A 15,527-nucleotide genomic window follows, 5' to 3' on the forward strand; every position below is an offset into this window, starting at 1 on the left:
CTCCGCCCGAGTCAGCCAATCGCCTGCCGTCGTGCCGGCCGCACCTCCCGGAATCTAGGATGGGCAGGAGGGCCAGCCTATGAGATTGGGACTCGGGTGGCCTGGACGGGGAGCGGGAGCCAATGAGCGCCATCCCAGGTGGGTGGAGGGCGAGGACTCGGGAAGGTAGCTTCGTGCGGGTTGCTAACGTCTTCCCTTGGAGATGGGCGCGCAAACCGACCAGTGGGTCTGGGGGCGGCAGTGATGGGCGTGGGGTTGGCCCAATGAGGGTGGGAGTGGGTGGGGCAGCCCCGAGCAGCAGTGCTAAAGGAGCCCGGCGGAGGCAGCGGTGGGTTTGGGACTGAGGCGCCGGATCTGTGGTCGCGGCTGGGGACGTGCGCCCGCGCCACCATCTTCGGCCGAAGGTGAGGGAGGTGCGGCGGCGGCTCGGGTCCGAGCGCGGCGGCCGCTTTGGGAAGGAGACCGAGCTTGGTGTGTGGGGGCGGGGGGACACGGGCCCGGGTAGCCTCGGTAGGGCAGGGCGAAGCGGGCGCCGAGGGCGCACGGCTGAGAGGGGCTCTCCGGGCTGGAGGATTTGTGCTGCGGAACCCCCAGGTTCGTGGGAGCAGGGACCTGGACTTGGTGTGGGGGGGAAATGGGGGTGGAGATAACGGGACCCCGTTGGGTGGAGACGGGGAGACCCCACCCCCCGGAGGGGCGAGGGATGAGGAGCTTGATTGGAAACCCCTGCGGAGACTAGGGGCCGGGTGGGCGGCTGGGCGACCCCTGAGGGGGTGGGGGTGGGGATGCGGGGACCCAGGGTTCGGCGTGTGGTATCCTTGGCAGCGTGGAGTTGGAGCGAGGAGTGGGGTGATCCTGGGGTGCCCCGCGGTGCTGCGCCTGCCTCCTAGGAAGGGAGGGGTCCTGGGGTACGACCTCGGGTGTGTGGAGCGGGAAGAGGGGGTTGCGTCGGACTGGAAGGGCTACGGGGTGGTGGTGGGTTAGGCCCGGCCGGGTCTCCCCGCCACCCACCCCATGCCGCACACACCCGGGGCGTGGGGAAAGGGCTTCTCCGAGGGCTGGGACGACGGGAGGCGGACCTGTGGGGGGCAGTGGAGGGCAGAGGCTCTGCGCGGCCGGCCGCGGAGCGCGCGCGGCGGGCTCGGGGCTCGGGAGCGGCCGCGGGCGTGGAGGGCAGGGTCGGACTCTGCCGGGCCCTTGGGGCCGGAGAAGGGGAGTCGGGGGGCTGGGGAGGGCCCCTTCGGGGTGTCCCGGGGGGCGCCGGCGAGGCCCGCGCGGCTCCGCGGCGGTGGGGGTGGGGGGCGAGGCGGGAAATGTGGCGGGGGCGCGCTGCAGCCGGGGGTGGGGGGGAGGGCCGGCCGTGGCCTCGGGAGCCCTTCATTGTGTCAGGGAAGCCGGGGAGGGCTCGCCGCAGTCCCTTCCTCCGCCCCGTGCAGTCGGGGGAGTGTGTGTGGGTGTCCGGGAGGTGGGGCGGGGGTCACACCCCAAGCCCCCTTCCAAGCCAAGGAGGATTATCAGGTCGGAGAGGAAGTTGACGCCGCGGAGCCCAGGCTTTGCTGGGGGGCTTTGTGGGCCTGAGTGGGCGGATGCGGCCCTGAGGGGAGCCCGGGACACCCCCTCCCCTTCTCTGCCCAGTCCTGGGCCTGCTTGGGAACCGTTCTGGGCCTTAGGAAGGAGGTTGTCTGCCCGGCGGTGCTGGGGCGGTGGCTTGCTACCGTTATCTCAGTTTCTTGGGGGGCCTCTAACAGCTCGCTCTAAAGCTGCAGTGGCGGTGGCGGCTGGAAGGGGGTGGGCCGGGCCGGGGTGGGGTAGGGGAAGGCAGGCGGGGTAGATCCCGGCTGCGGATGAGACAAAGAACGCAGTTTTCGCCCAATAATATCATACTAAATGTAATAGTCTGGCTTGGCTGAGATTTTTTTTAGGACATTGGACACTGAGGGTTCTTTGAGTCGGGCTTCATGATTCTCCATAGCATCTCGCTCTGGAAAACTTTATCATCTAATTTATGGTTTGATCTGCTCCATTCATCTGTCCTTATTAATGCGGCTGCCGGCTCAGGGCTTTTGATGTGTTAAGAATGCCCTTGTGTCTGTCTGCAAAAGTGGCCATTTTAGGCATCTCTCTCCTTTTGCATCTTAACTTCAGCTCTTTCCCCAGCCTTATCTGCCGAAGGCATATGGTGTAAAAGGCTGGCCAAGGGATGTGACCTTGAGAGCCCCAGGGCTTTTTATTTTTGCTCCTTGGGGGAAACTGTGACAATGGAGACAGTGCAAGTGGAAGGTGAGATGGAGGAAATTTTGAAGGGCACTTTGCAGGCTGGAAGGCTGCCTGCTTGAGTGGGTTAACTACTTGGTTATCACCTAATGGAGAATTCAGTATCTTAGCCCTTGGCTAAGAGGGGTTTTTTTGGGTGGGGGAGGGGGATATATAACACAAGATAGAGATTAATGGGGGGTGATGGTGGCCTCTTGTGTTTGGTTTGTATTGGGGATCATCTGGTTAAGTGAAATCTTGGTGAATTAGCAGAGGCCCCAGCGCCTCTGTGTTACGTTGGTGACTTCACGGGTGGTATTACAGCCACGGGAGGACCCTGTTCTAGTTCATCTGTTTCGGAGGATGCTTTATGGTCATCCCCTCTGCCTACAGATGATGTGATCAAATGTGACACATCGAATTCTGTGTGTCTGGAAGGCGCTCACTGGCAGGTGACAAGTCTGCTGGGTGGTGTTTCCTTAGAAGTGGAAAATAACCCTAGGGGACAGAGCCCCAGGGGTGCGCATACTTCAGACCAAACAAGGAGAGCAGCTAGCTGATTCATACAGTGAGAAATGACATGGTTGTAATTAGAGAATTATTTCAGATGACACTGAGATAAACTCCAGGACTGTGTGTCTTGTTCCCTATTTCTCCCCAACTGGAGGCATCCTTCTCCGTTTTAAGTACAAAGCCTCTGCCAGATTGTGCCAGTGTGTGCACTGGCTCTGCTGTGTGCTGCCTGAGCCGCGCTGGCCAGGGTGTTTGTTCTGGAGGGAGGTGCTGTGTAATGTGCTCTGTGCCCTTCAGAGTTTCCTCCCTGCAGTCCTCTATCGCTGTAGCAGGCGTGCTGGACCTGAACTCTGAGCTGGACCCCCGTTGTGCTGAACTTGCCGTGACCTTGGGCCTGTGATTGGCTTTCTCTACACTTCAGATTCTTCATCTGTACAATGGCGATATTAATAGTACCTACCTCATGCATGATGCTGTTGGAAGGACTGAGAGTTGATCCGTGTAAATAGCTTAGAATAGTGCCCAGTCATAGTCATATATGACAGTTGTATTTGCTGTCTTAAAAATGATGGTCGGAGCTTCTGAGCAGGCAGTGCATTTGGGGAGTGGTGTCCTATGAAATAACCGGTATAGCCAGGTTGGGCACCACATGAGACCACAAACAAAGAGTTTTAAAATAAACAGAGCATCCCCCCATCCCAGCCCTGTGGACTCCCTGATTAAACTGCAGCACGGGTCTCTGCTGTCGGAGAAACCCTGTGGTGCACACGAGGTAGGCCGAGCAGAGTGCCCGGTGAGCAGGGTGAAGTGTGAGGAGGAGGAGGATTAAGTTGCCAGATTGACCTGAAAAGAACTTGAGCAAGGGTGGCATTTGGGTCAGGAGTTGATCCCTGAGCAGATTTTTGGTAGTGGGGAAGTTGCAGTTCACCCCAGGGGTAGGGACGGGTGGGCCTGTGGTGGTCATCCCGAGCCGCAAGAACCTGCAGCTGACTGGACAAGGTTTAGATGCAGAAAAATCTGAAAACATAAAACTGATTTTGTCAGGGTTTTTTTTTTTTTTTTGAATGTGTGTTTGAGGGTACTTAAAAAAATTCGTGGGAAAATAGAGTGAAGGGGTAATTTGCATTTTCCACGGATTTTCTGATGTAGCCTTATGTAGATCTTTTTTCCCCACAAAACTAGGAGTGTGTTGTGATTACACTGTTGTCATCTTGGGGTTTTTATTTATTTATTTATTTTCTAACTTTTATTAATGTATTTGAAAGGCAGAGTTACAGAGAGAGTGAGGGAGGGAGAAGTTTTTCATCTGCTGGTTCTCTCGCCAGCACAGCCAGCACCAAACCAAGTCAAAACCAGGAGCTTCTTTTCTGTCTCAACCTTGGTTGGCAGGGAGCTGGATGGGGAGTGGAGCAGGCTGCTGGTTGGTCAGCTGTGCTATATTTGCCCACTGTGCCACAAAGCTGGTCCATGTGTTTCTTCTTCTTTAAGTTATAAGCATTTCCCCACCTAAAAAAGTACTGACCTGTTGTACATGTCCCAATTTGATAAAAAAGGAGATGATGTTTTAGACATTTATTTTTAGACCTGACCCAGGAATGGCATGGTGACTTATTCTAGTGTGTAGCTCGCCAGTGCATCCAAATGTGCAGGTAGCTGCCCACGGTGAATGGAAGGAATGTGTGCATGCCTGTGGCGGCAGGAGAGCTTCGCAGGTGCTGGGCAGCGTGGACAGCTCACACCTGCTGAGCATAGTCAGTGTAGCCCTCGGTATTTTTGCTATAGTCGGGCATTTTCTTTGCATAGATTCTCCCCTCCTGAAAAGGAGAGAGAGAGAGAGAGAGAGAAGAGAGAGAGAGAGAGAGAGAGAGAGAGTGTGTGTGTGTGTGTGTGTCCCATTGTTGATACTCAGATTCACCTGGGACGATTCCTCTTCAGAACCTGTCTGCAGCACCTCCTAACTTGGAAAGACATGAGACTTGTTAATGAGCTTGTTAGGCCAGTCCCTAGAGTTTTTGAAACCCCTCTTCAGAACTACAGGAGCACTTTGAAAGTTTGTGAAGACATGGGATTTACAAGATGCGCTTATTTGGATGCAACAAAATTTTGCCATCCTCATGTAGTTTTTTTTTGGGGGGGGGGGATTGTTTTAAATGTTTATTTGAAAGGCAGAGTTAGGAGAGACAGATCTTGCTTCTGCTGGTTCAATCCCCAGATGACTGCAGTGCCTGGAACTGGGTGGGTTCAAAGCCAAGAGCTTCTTCTGGGTCTCCTGCTGAGGACTTGGACCATCTTCCTCTGCTTTTCCAGGGACATTAGAAGGGAGCTGGATCAAAAGTGGAGAAGCTGGGACATTATTAACTGGTATCCATATGGGATGCTGGCACTGTAGGCAAAGGCTTAGTTTACTGCACTATGGCACAGACCCCTCCACCTCTCGTTACTCACAGCGTAGCTAGTGTTAACAGTGGCTCACATGGCAGCCAGAGAAATAGGGGGCAGCGGCTGTCAAGTGTGGTCCAGGACCAGCAGCAGTATCATTTAGGTGCTTATAGGAAATGCAGGTTCCTAGGCCCACTTGAGACCTGCTCAATGACAAGCTCTGGGGATGGGCCCTAGCAACCTGTATTTTAATAAGAGAATGCTGTCTAATATATGCCAAAAATTGAGAATTACAAGCATGGATTTGTTGGATTTTGTTCTGAATGCTTGTTGATTTATTTTTATTTGAGAGGCATAGTGTGACAGAGATGAAAAGACACCGGGGAAGTGGGGGTTCACTTCCCAAATGTCTGTAGCTGCTGGAACTGGGCCAGGCTGGAGCCATGAGCTTAGACCTTCATGTGGGTCTCTCACATGGCAGGGACCCAAGCGCTCGAGTCGTCACCTGCTGCGCCCCAGGATGCATTGGGAGAAACGTGGGTGGGAAGCAGAGTAGCTGGGACCTGGACCATTCATATCAGCATTCTGATATGAAATGCAGGTATCCTGAGAGGTGGCTTAACTTGCTGTGCCACAGTAGAAGCCCCCAGAATCTGAGTGTCTGCAATGCAATACTTTGTAATGTAATTTCTGAAGTCTCTTAGCTATTTGATTCTAGTAAATTATTCTTAGGAGTTAAAGGACTATGATCCATACCCACTGTCAGTGATTAAGATTATCATTTATTGGAGAATCTACACAGTGTGGCTCTTCTCCTGCGATTAGCACACCTTTACATGCTGAATGTACAACATTTGAATACCGTTTCAATGGCCTCAGTTTGAAGTTCATCTGTGGAATGAAGGTTAAGGCCCTTTTCTTTGCCTCATATTCTGATTTCCCTCACAACCCACATGTGTTGCTTTGTGCTGACCCCTGGCTAGGGAGAATTCTGAGCCTTTCTGGTATGAGGGGGATTTGATGGAGCAAGAGCAGACATCCAATGGGCTTCTTGAATTGGTCTAGATGAAGTCATAGAAACAAACCAACCTGGCTCTGTGATTTGTCATAACCTGGACTTTGGGGTAATGGCTAAAACGTTTGAGATGTTGGGATTCTGTCAGATTCTTGCAGTGCCGTGCAAAGAATGAGTGGTTGCATCCAAGACTGGGTGGTGACTATCTCACTCTGCCTTGCGATCCAAAGGGCCAGTTGTACTAGGGTAGGAGGGGGCATGGCTTGGTAGCAGGTGTGTGCAGCTTTGGCCAGGATAGTGTTCAATGAGTGCTACATAAATGGATTAGATGTTAAGATCCATTAATAGCAGAAGTCTCAGAACCACCACTTTACTTGGCGTGGTTAAGGGTTCTGTTTGCTTCTGGGTCGCACTCAATGGAAGGTTGAGCACGCTGGAGTTTGTTTAAAGGTTGGAGATTGCAGAAGGAGCCTACTGATTGAAGGTGTACTGAAGAGGAGCTGGGCTGCAGGGCAGACCCATGTAACTATTCTCCTGTAGCCGCAGAAGGATTCTGTTAGCTTATCTTGTGTGGCTCCATGTAGTCCATCAAGCCCACAGGCTACAGGAGAACTGATGTGCTGTGTTTATAAGGAGAGACCTGGAGTCTGTTGTCTGAAGGTGGACTGTGAGCTCCTTAGCCCTCTCTGGACATCATCTGTTTCTGTGGCTGTAGCCTTGTGTTTGCTAATTCTGGTAGCACTCATGGACTATTTGTTAAGCATCTTTTTCTTTTTGATCTGTTACTTCCTTTTCCTTCAAGACTTATTTATTTGACTGGCAGAGTGAGAGAGAGAGAGACAGAATTTTCCATTTGCGGGTTCGTTCCCCAAATGGCTGGAACAGTTGGGGCTGGCCCAGGCCAAAGTCAGGAAGCCGAAACTCCATCTGGGTCTATCCACGTGACACAAGCCTTCCTCTGTTAACCTCCCTGGGTGCATGAGCAGGGAGATGGATTGAAATAGAGCAACCAGAACTTTGACATGGTCTGTGTCGTAAGACCTGTCGGCTCAACTGGCCAACTCACATCAATGGCCCGCTGCTGTTTTCTTCCCCTCTTAGCTCTCTGTTGAATTTGTGGTGAGGGTGAAAGAGGAGAAGGAAGAAAAAGATCACCCTGGTACTTAGCTTTTTTTCCTTCTGCCTGTTCGTCAGCCCTTGGAAGCTGAGGGCAAATCTTGAGTAGTCGTCAGACAACTGGAGTCATAATTAGTGGTCAGCCCTGAGATTCACCTTGTAAACTTGGTTAGTACAGCCGTGCAGAGGAGGAACCAGCGCGTCCGCTCAGGGTTGGTGCCTTCTGTCTGTCCAAGGTTTTGTTTGAAGTTTGTTAGAAGAGTGGAGCTTGCAAATTGCTTGCCCGCCTCACTGTGCCCCTCCTTTTTCCTCTTCCTCCAGAGGCAGTTGCCCAGGGATCCCTCCGTTTACAATGGCTCAGAGAACTGGACTGGAGGATCCAGAGCGGTATCTCTTCGTGGACAGGGCTGTCATCTACAACCCGGCCACCCAAGCTGACTGGACAGCCAAGAAGCTCGTGTGGATTCCCTCCGAACGCCATGGTTTCGAGGCAGCTAGCATCAAAGAGGAGCGGGGGGACGAAGTGGTGGTGGAGCTGGCGGAGAACGGCAAGAAGGCGATGGTCAACAAAGATGACATCCAGAAGATGAACCCGCCCAAGTTCTCCAAGGTGGAGGACATGGCAGAGCTGACATGCTTGAACGAGGCCTCTGTTTTACACAATCTGAAGGATCGTTACTATTCCGGGCTTATCTATGTAAGTACCCACCCCCAAGCCACATCACCCTGGCAAATGGGGACTGAGAATTTGTGCACACTACCTGTCCTATCACAGAAGAATGTGGAACATCCCCACCCCCTGTGATGATGGTAGAAAGATTGGCTCTCTCATCCCCAAGTCTCGCCACCTTTTTGTCTTCAAACTCTGAACTCCAGTGGTGCAGGGGATGGTGATGGTGCCCCAGAGCATGAGGGGCGTCGGGGGCATATGACAGGAAGCCAGGGAAGTTAATCAAGTGAAGGGAGTCATGTTGCTGGGAGAATGCAGGCAGCGCACCGGTTGGCAAGCAAGCACGTGTTGAGGAGGATAGAGCTGAGGAGCTGGGAGCTTCGAGGCTTCAGGGGGCACCAGGGAGTTGGGAGGATGAGCTGCTGAGGTTTCTCAGAGGAAGTAGTTGAGGGTGAAACTGGGGTTGAGTTTGACCTGTGGTTAGCAGCTGACACATAACTGTGGTTGCTGCCCTTGTGGCTGACCCTAGAGAAGCGGCTGGAAATAAGGGATTGGGCAGAAAGAGCAAAGACACAAGCCATAGGCTGAACATGAATCTAGAGCAACAGATAGATGGAAGAGGTACCAGTGACTGGAGGAATGTACAGTAGACGTGGCGTACACGTCTTAGAACGAGGAGTGAAAGAGCTGGCAGAAGAGTAGCCTGAGATTGGGAATCTGTTGAATTGTATGCAAGAAATGTGCTACTGAAGCTGCTGAGTACCTCAAAATTGAAAGCGAAACATGTCTTCCAAAGGGATTCGTTTATCTAGGCACTAGTTACTGAGCACCCTCTGTGTTGTAGGTGCTGGGGACGGTGTGGTGTACTCAACAGGCCAGTCCCTTTGTGATGTGGGGCTGAGGGGGGGGGAGCAGGGAGAATGGCATTTTGCAGCAGGAAGGGGTAAGGGGGTGTCGTTTGAGCTGGAATCCAGCCGATGGGAGAGAGCCAGCCCCCATGGGGAGAGTTGAGAAGTGGACAGCTGACTCCTGACCTTGGCCAGAGTAGTCGTCAGCTCCCTGGTGTTTCTCTGTGAGACAGGCTGCATGGTGCGGGCAGGAGGCTACAGGGTTGGGAAGGTGGTCTGGCCAGTCAGGAGAGCAGCAGCAAGGGGCTGACAGAGACCCAGTCCCAGCCGCATTGGATTTTGCCAGGCCGCGAGGGCCGGAAGCTCAGTGGCTTCATGGCTGGCACGGCCCAATGGGGCAAGCCCAGTGCCTCTTCCTGGAGTCCAGTCTCTGTAGGCAAGGATTCTGGGCAGGAGTGGCACACAGGTCAGGGCTGCAGCTTTGGTGTGTTTTTTTTTTTTTTAAATTAAAAAAATTTTTTTAAAGATTTATTTTTTATTGGAAAGTCAGATACACAGAGAGGAAGATCTTCCGTCCAATGATTCACTCACCAAGTGACCTCAATAGCTGGAGCTAAGCCAATCCAAAGCCAGGAGCCTCCTCAGGGTCTCCCACGTGGGTGCAGGGTCCCAAGGCTTTGGGCCATCCTGGACTGCTTTCCCAGGCCGCCACAAGCAGGGAGCTGGATGGGAAGCGGAGCCACTGGGTTAGAACCGGTGTCTGTATCGGATCCCGGTGCATGCAAGGTGTGCAAGCCACTAGACTACCATGCCAGACCTAGGGTTTTGTTTTTAATCAACATGTTGAAATCATGTATTTATGGGATATAGTATGACATTTTTTAATAGATGTATTCAGTATATAATGATCAGATGAGGACAATTGCCATAGCCATCACCTTTAATGTTTCTTTGTGGACAACAACAAAAGTCCTGTTCTGTCTCCCAGCTTTTTTGAAATCCAGTTTCTCCAGCCAGTGTTCTCTGGTATGTTTCTGTCCAGCTGTGCCCTTGCACCTGTTCACATCTTCTTGCCCTCTGCCATCCCCAAGATGCTGGGAAAGGACTACAGATGATGATGAAGAATGTGTGTTGAATGAGAGCGAGAGAATAATAGGAAAAGGCAGAGAGCGGCAGACTGATGTAGACATGCACAGTGGGAGTGGCAGCTGCATCCGCTTTGGGGGGCAGCGCTGTGCAGTGAAGGATGGTGCATAGCTCCAGGGGTGCTGGGATGAGAGTAAGGCACGAAGGCCATCGTCCTCAGGTCTCCACATGGACTGGGTGGAGGGCCGAAGCCAGAGGCGGAAGGGGGTAAGCAGGAAAGGGAAGAGGGATGGTGGCTGTGAGGGGCAGGAAATGACAGGAAGGACAGTATTTGTAACTACTGATCATTGATTTCACAGTTCTGAGATTTTTCCAGTTTAGATTTCTTTTTCCATCTTAATTCAGTGACAACTTGGAAGCGTTTCCGAGTAGAGTAGCTCCCTCCAAGGTGGGGCCTGGGGAGGACCGGGTCTTCTAGGCACATGGAGGAGAGATGCCAGCCTGATTCTAGCTGGAAGACTTCTGGAGGAGTCTTGGGGAGAATGAGGCTGTGGACAGTACCACCTATGACCATTGGGATACACTGGGATGGGGCTTTGGAGTTGAGATTAATTCTGTTGAAAACTGATTGACGTGCCCTGATACACACAGTAAAATAGTTTGGGTGGGTCCTGTCTGGCCACATTGCTGTAGGTTCATTTTAAATGACAGGTTGCTAACAGCTTTAGATATATTCTTTCTGCATATTTTATTTGCATTTATTCTTCTTGACCTCCAAATTCTGAAGTCATTAATTTTCCTTTTTTTCCTAACACGACTATTTAAGAAAGTTATGTACATCTCCTCTAATACTGTTTCAGATCACCTTACTGAGTTTCACTAGGTGGTTTGTATTACTCAGTTCCAAATATTTTCTCATTTCCATGATGCTTTCGTCTTTAGCTCACAAACCATTCAAAAGTGTACTTTTAAGAATTTCAGATATGACTTTTTTGTTTTTATTTTAAAATAATTGCATTTTAGTGTCATTCATGTATTCATCCTCATTTTGTTGAGGCTTTGTTCGGATAGCATTGCCAGTTTAAAAAAAAAAAAGATTTATTTTTATTGGAAAACAGATTTTACAAAGAGAAAGATCTTCCATTTGCTGGTTCACTCTCAAGTGGCCCCAGTGGCCGGAACTGAGCCAGTTCACCTCCAGGAGCCAGGAGCTTCCTCCGGGTCTCCCACATGGGTGCCGAGTTCCAAGGTATCGGACCGTCCTCAGCTGCTTTCCCAGGTGATGGACATGGAGCAGGACCGGAAGTAAAGTAGCTGGGACACTGGGTACTCATATGGGATCCAGGTAGTTTCAAGGAGAGGATTTAGCTAGTAGGCCATTGTGCTGGGTCCCAAGAATTTATTTTTATTATAAAGGAAGACTTACAGAGAAAAGAAGAGACAGAGAAGAAAGATCTTCTGTTTGCTGGTTTACTGCCCAAGTAGCTACAATGGCTGGAGCTGAGCCCATCTGAAGCCAGGAACCAGGAGGTTTTTATGGGTCTCTCATGTGAATGCAGGATCCCAAGGCTTTGGACCATCGTTTACTGTTTTCACAGAGAGCTGGAAGAGAACTGGAGCAATTAGGACCTAAACTGGCATCCATGTGGGATTCCAGCACATGCAAGGCAAGGATTTAGTTACTAAGCCATCATGCCAGACCCTATTTTTTATTTTTTTAAGATGCATTTATTTGGGCCCGGCAGCACAGTCTCGCGGCTAAAGTGCACACCTTGAACGTGTTGGGATCCCATATGGGTGTGGGTTCTAATCCAGGCAGCTCCACTTCCCATCTAGCTCCCTGCTTGTGGCCTGGGAAAGCAGTCGAGGATGGCCCAAAGCCTTGGGACCCTGCACCTGCGTGGGAGACCTGGAAGAAGTTCCTGGTTCCCGGCTTTGGATCGGCGCAGCATCGGCCGTTGCGGCTCACTTGGGGAGTGAATCATCGGACAGAAGATCTTCCTCTCTCTCTCTCTCTTCCTCTCTGTATATCTGACTTTCCAATAAAAATAAATCTTAAAAAAAATGCATTTATTTCTGTGTTGGGAAGAAAGAGTATCATTCTGTCTGCTGGTTCACTCCCCAAATGGCTTCAATGGGTGTGCCAGGTCCAGCTCCAAGTCAGAGGCCTGGAATGCTATGTGGATGCCCAAGTAGGCCATCTTCCACTGCCTGCCTAGAAACATGAGCAGGGAGCTGCATGGATGCAGATTAGCTAGTGCTGGAACTGGTACCAAATGAGATGCTCACACTGCAGACTGCAGCTTTGCTTATTGGGCCACACCACTAGCTCCTACATTGTTTTTATGAGTGTTTGTAAAGATTGTATATTTTGTTACTGTTGGGCTTAGGGTTTGATAATGTGTCCGTTAGAGTGAGCTCTTTTATTGTGTTGTTTAAATCTTCTACATGGCCTTACTAATTTTTATGTCTGATGTGTCGGTTACTGTTTTAAGTTCCATGTTATTGACGTTCTAAGATGTTGTCTGTGGATCCCTAGGGTTTCCCCAGGACTTTGTTGGTTTTGGAAAATGCAATTTTTCCTTAGTAATGTATGTTATTTTGAAATTAATAACACATTAAAAAAACGCAAATAAAGATTTATTTTATTGGAAAGGCAGATATACAGAGAGGAGGAGAGACAGAGGGGAAGATCTTCTGTCCGATGGTTCACTCTCCAAGCAGCCGCAAAGCCCGGAGCCAGGAACCTCTTCCAGATCTCCCACGCGGGTGCTGGGCCATCCTTGACTGCTTTCTCAGGCCACAGGCAGAAAGCTGTATAGGAAACGGGGCTGCTGGGATTAGAACCAGTGACCATATGGGAGCCCGGCAGGTTCAAGGCGAGAACTTTAACTGCTACACTATCACACTGGGCTCAGGATTCTTAACATTTTGAGTGTAAAAATGGCCCTGAAATGAAGAAAGATTTTAGTTCTTTCCGTTGATTGTAGTATTCTATTGCAAAATCTCTGATCCAGTGTGTTTATCTGCACAGCCGTCTTGGTTGGTTTGGGTTTTTTCTCCATTTTTGTGCTCGTATGAACAGTCCTATTGCTGGTGCAGTTGAGCATGCCTTTCTGTGGGGTGTCCAGAGGGGAGTGGCCTTCGCCTGTCCCTGTGAGTCAGGACTATGCCTGATGTGGCCAGAGTGCCAGCCCCAGAGAGAAGGCTGGCAGTGAGGTGCGTGGGGTTTAGCACAGGCAAGGTTTTAAACCTGTGGATTAAAAGAGCGGACAGGGAATAGTAAGCATTTGCAGCATAACCCTTGCCACCCCTGGTGTCTAAAGGAATGCTAGGCAGGAGGGACGCAGATCCGAAGCCGGCTGTGCGGGGACAGCGGCCTGCCGGACGCTCTGGGTCCTCTAGACAGGCGGAGCCTGGAGGGTAAATGTCCTGATCTTCTCTCCTCAGTCCTTTGTTGCGCCTCAGTGCCAGCCTCGTACTGCATCGGGTGTTCGACTCCCGGTGTGTGTCATGGGTCTGTGGGTGAATAGTATATTGTCTTGACTCTTATGACTTGATACTGTCTTGCTATCCTGTGGGAAGTCCTCATTTTTTAAAAAATAAGATTTATTTATTTATTTTTAAGTAAATAAATAAAAATAAACACAAGTTAAAAATACATATTTTCTTACTGGAAAGGCAGATTTACAGAGGAGAGACAGAGAGAGAGGTCTTCATCTGTTGGTTTATTCCCCAAATGGCCACAGTGGCTGAAGCTCTGAAGCTGAGCTGATGTGAAGCCAGGAACCAGGAGCTGCTTCTGTGTCTCCCACATGGGCGCCTTGGTTCATTTTCCTCTGCTTTCCCAGGCCACTGCCAGGAAGCTAAAGGAAGGTGGAGCAGCCGGGACTCGAACTGGTGCCCACATTGGATCCTGGTGCTTACAGCAAATTAGCCAGTTGTGTCATTGTGCCGGGCCCAGTCCTCTCACTTTTTGTTCTCTAGGATTATTTTGGCCGTCTGTCCTTTGCATTTTTCAGTATAATTTTAGAATCCACTTGACAATTTCTCCTTGCATGCATACATTATCTTGTTGGAATTTTGATGAGATTTTTATTGATGTTGAGGGAGAAATGAAATCTTTGCAGTATTCAGTTTTAAGTCCTGGATTTACCCGTTTATTTAATTCTGACCTTTTTTTTTTTTAACCAATATTTTACATTTTTCTTGGTGGAGGTTGTGTATTTACATCTTTGCTTAGGCTTATTTGGGGGTATTTGAGTTTTTTCAGATGGTGTTTATATACATTTTTTTCCAGATTTATCTTCTTTTTATTAGGAAGGCAAACTTACAAAGAGGAGAGCTAGAAAGATCTTTCATCTGGTGGTTCATTCCCCAAATGGGCCGCAACAGCTGGAGCTGTGCTGATCCGAAGCCAAGAGCCAGAAGCCTCTTCTGGGTCTCCCATGTGGGTGCAGGGTCACAAGGGTTTGGGCCATCCTCTTCTGCTTTCCGAGGGGCCTGGATCAGAATTGGGTCAGCCGGGACTTAGACCAGCACCCGTTCGGGGTGCTGGTGCTTAAAGGTAGAAGATTAGCTTGTGGAGCCATGGCGGCAGCCCCTTAAATAGTGTTTTAAGTTTTACCATTGGATTACATATAAAATAGACAATTTATTTACAGTTGTTGCCATTATATACAAAAAACATGGATTTTTTTGAGAATAATTTCTGTGTGTTGACTTTGGTCTGTGTTTACTTGTTGGCTCTAATAATTTACCTGGAGATTCTTGCAGACTTCCTGTGCACACAGTTGGGTGCTTGGAGTAATGCATTTATCTTTTTCCCTCCCAAGTCTTACTTATCTCTTACACTTGACTCGCTGCACTGACTGCGACCTGCAGCACGGTGCCCGAGTCACAGTGGTGCTCAGGTATGCTCATGTCATCCCTGATCTCAGAGGGGACGCTGCCAGTGTTTGTCTTTTCCCGTGGTACTTGTAGGGCAGGTGTTGGTGCAGCGGTTGACATGTGCTTGGGATGCCAGCATTCCAACTTGGAGGTCCGGTTCCACTCCTGACTCCAGCTTCCTGCTAAATGGGCACCTTGGGGTCACAAGATGATGCCCCAGTGCTTGGGTGTCTGTTACCCACGGTGGGAAAGCCAGACAGTTCTGGGCTTTGGCCTGGCCCAGCCTCAGGTGTGGCAGGCATTTGAGGAGTGAAACAGTGGACAGAAGATCTTGCCTTTCTTTTTTGTCTCTCACCCTGTCACTCTGCTTTTCAAAGAAATAAAAGTAAGTACAAGTTAAAAATACATTTGCGATTTTTTTTTTTTTAAATAGTTTTATCAGGTTAGGGTCATTACTCTCTCACTCTTTTTTTTTTTTAAGATTTATGTATTTATGGCGCAGCAGCGTAGTGGCTCAAGTCCTCACATGCACCGGGATCCCATATGAGCGCTGGTTCTAATCCCGGCAGCTCCACATCCCATCCAGCTCCCTGCCTGTGGCCTGGGAAAGCAGTCCAGGATGGCCCAAAGCCTTGGGACCCTGCACTTGCGTGGGATACCTGGGGGAAGTTCCTGGATCCTGGCTTCAGATCGGCATAGCATTGGCCGTTGTGGTCACTTGGGGAGTGAATCATGGGACGGAAGATCTTCCTCTCTG

At 50.3% G+C, this 15,527-nt stretch overlaps 1 protein-coding gene across 3 annotated transcripts in view; it reads left to right on the plus strand.

Annotated features, from left to right (window-relative positions):
• The first annotated feature begins 305 nt into the window (after positions 1-305).
• MYH10 (myosin heavy chain 10) overlaps positions 306-15,527 on the plus strand; it is a 125,798-nt gene continuing 110,576 nt past the window's right edge. For 2 of the 3 annotated variants that reach the window (XM_041001310.1, XM_041001312.1), the window contains exons 1-2: positions 306-404; positions 7,598-7,973. In XM_041001310.1, the coding sequence (XP_040857244.1) occupies positions 7,629-7,973 (345 nt within the window). In that variant the 5' untranslated portion in view covers positions 306-404; positions 7,598-7,628. The remainder of the gene's footprint in view (positions 405-7,597; positions 7,974-15,527) is intronic. The other variant, XM_041001313.1, reaches the window with a different exon arrangement.

This window comes from Ochotona curzoniae, unplaced genomic scaffold (assembly GCF_017591425.1).
Source record: "Ochotona curzoniae isolate NIBS_2020 unplaced genomic scaffold, NIBS_Ocur_1.0 scaffold_2453, whole genome shotgun sequence".
In the NCBI taxonomy this organism is placed as follows: Eukaryota; Metazoa; Chordata; class Mammalia; order Lagomorpha; family Ochotonidae; genus Ochotona; species Ochotona curzoniae.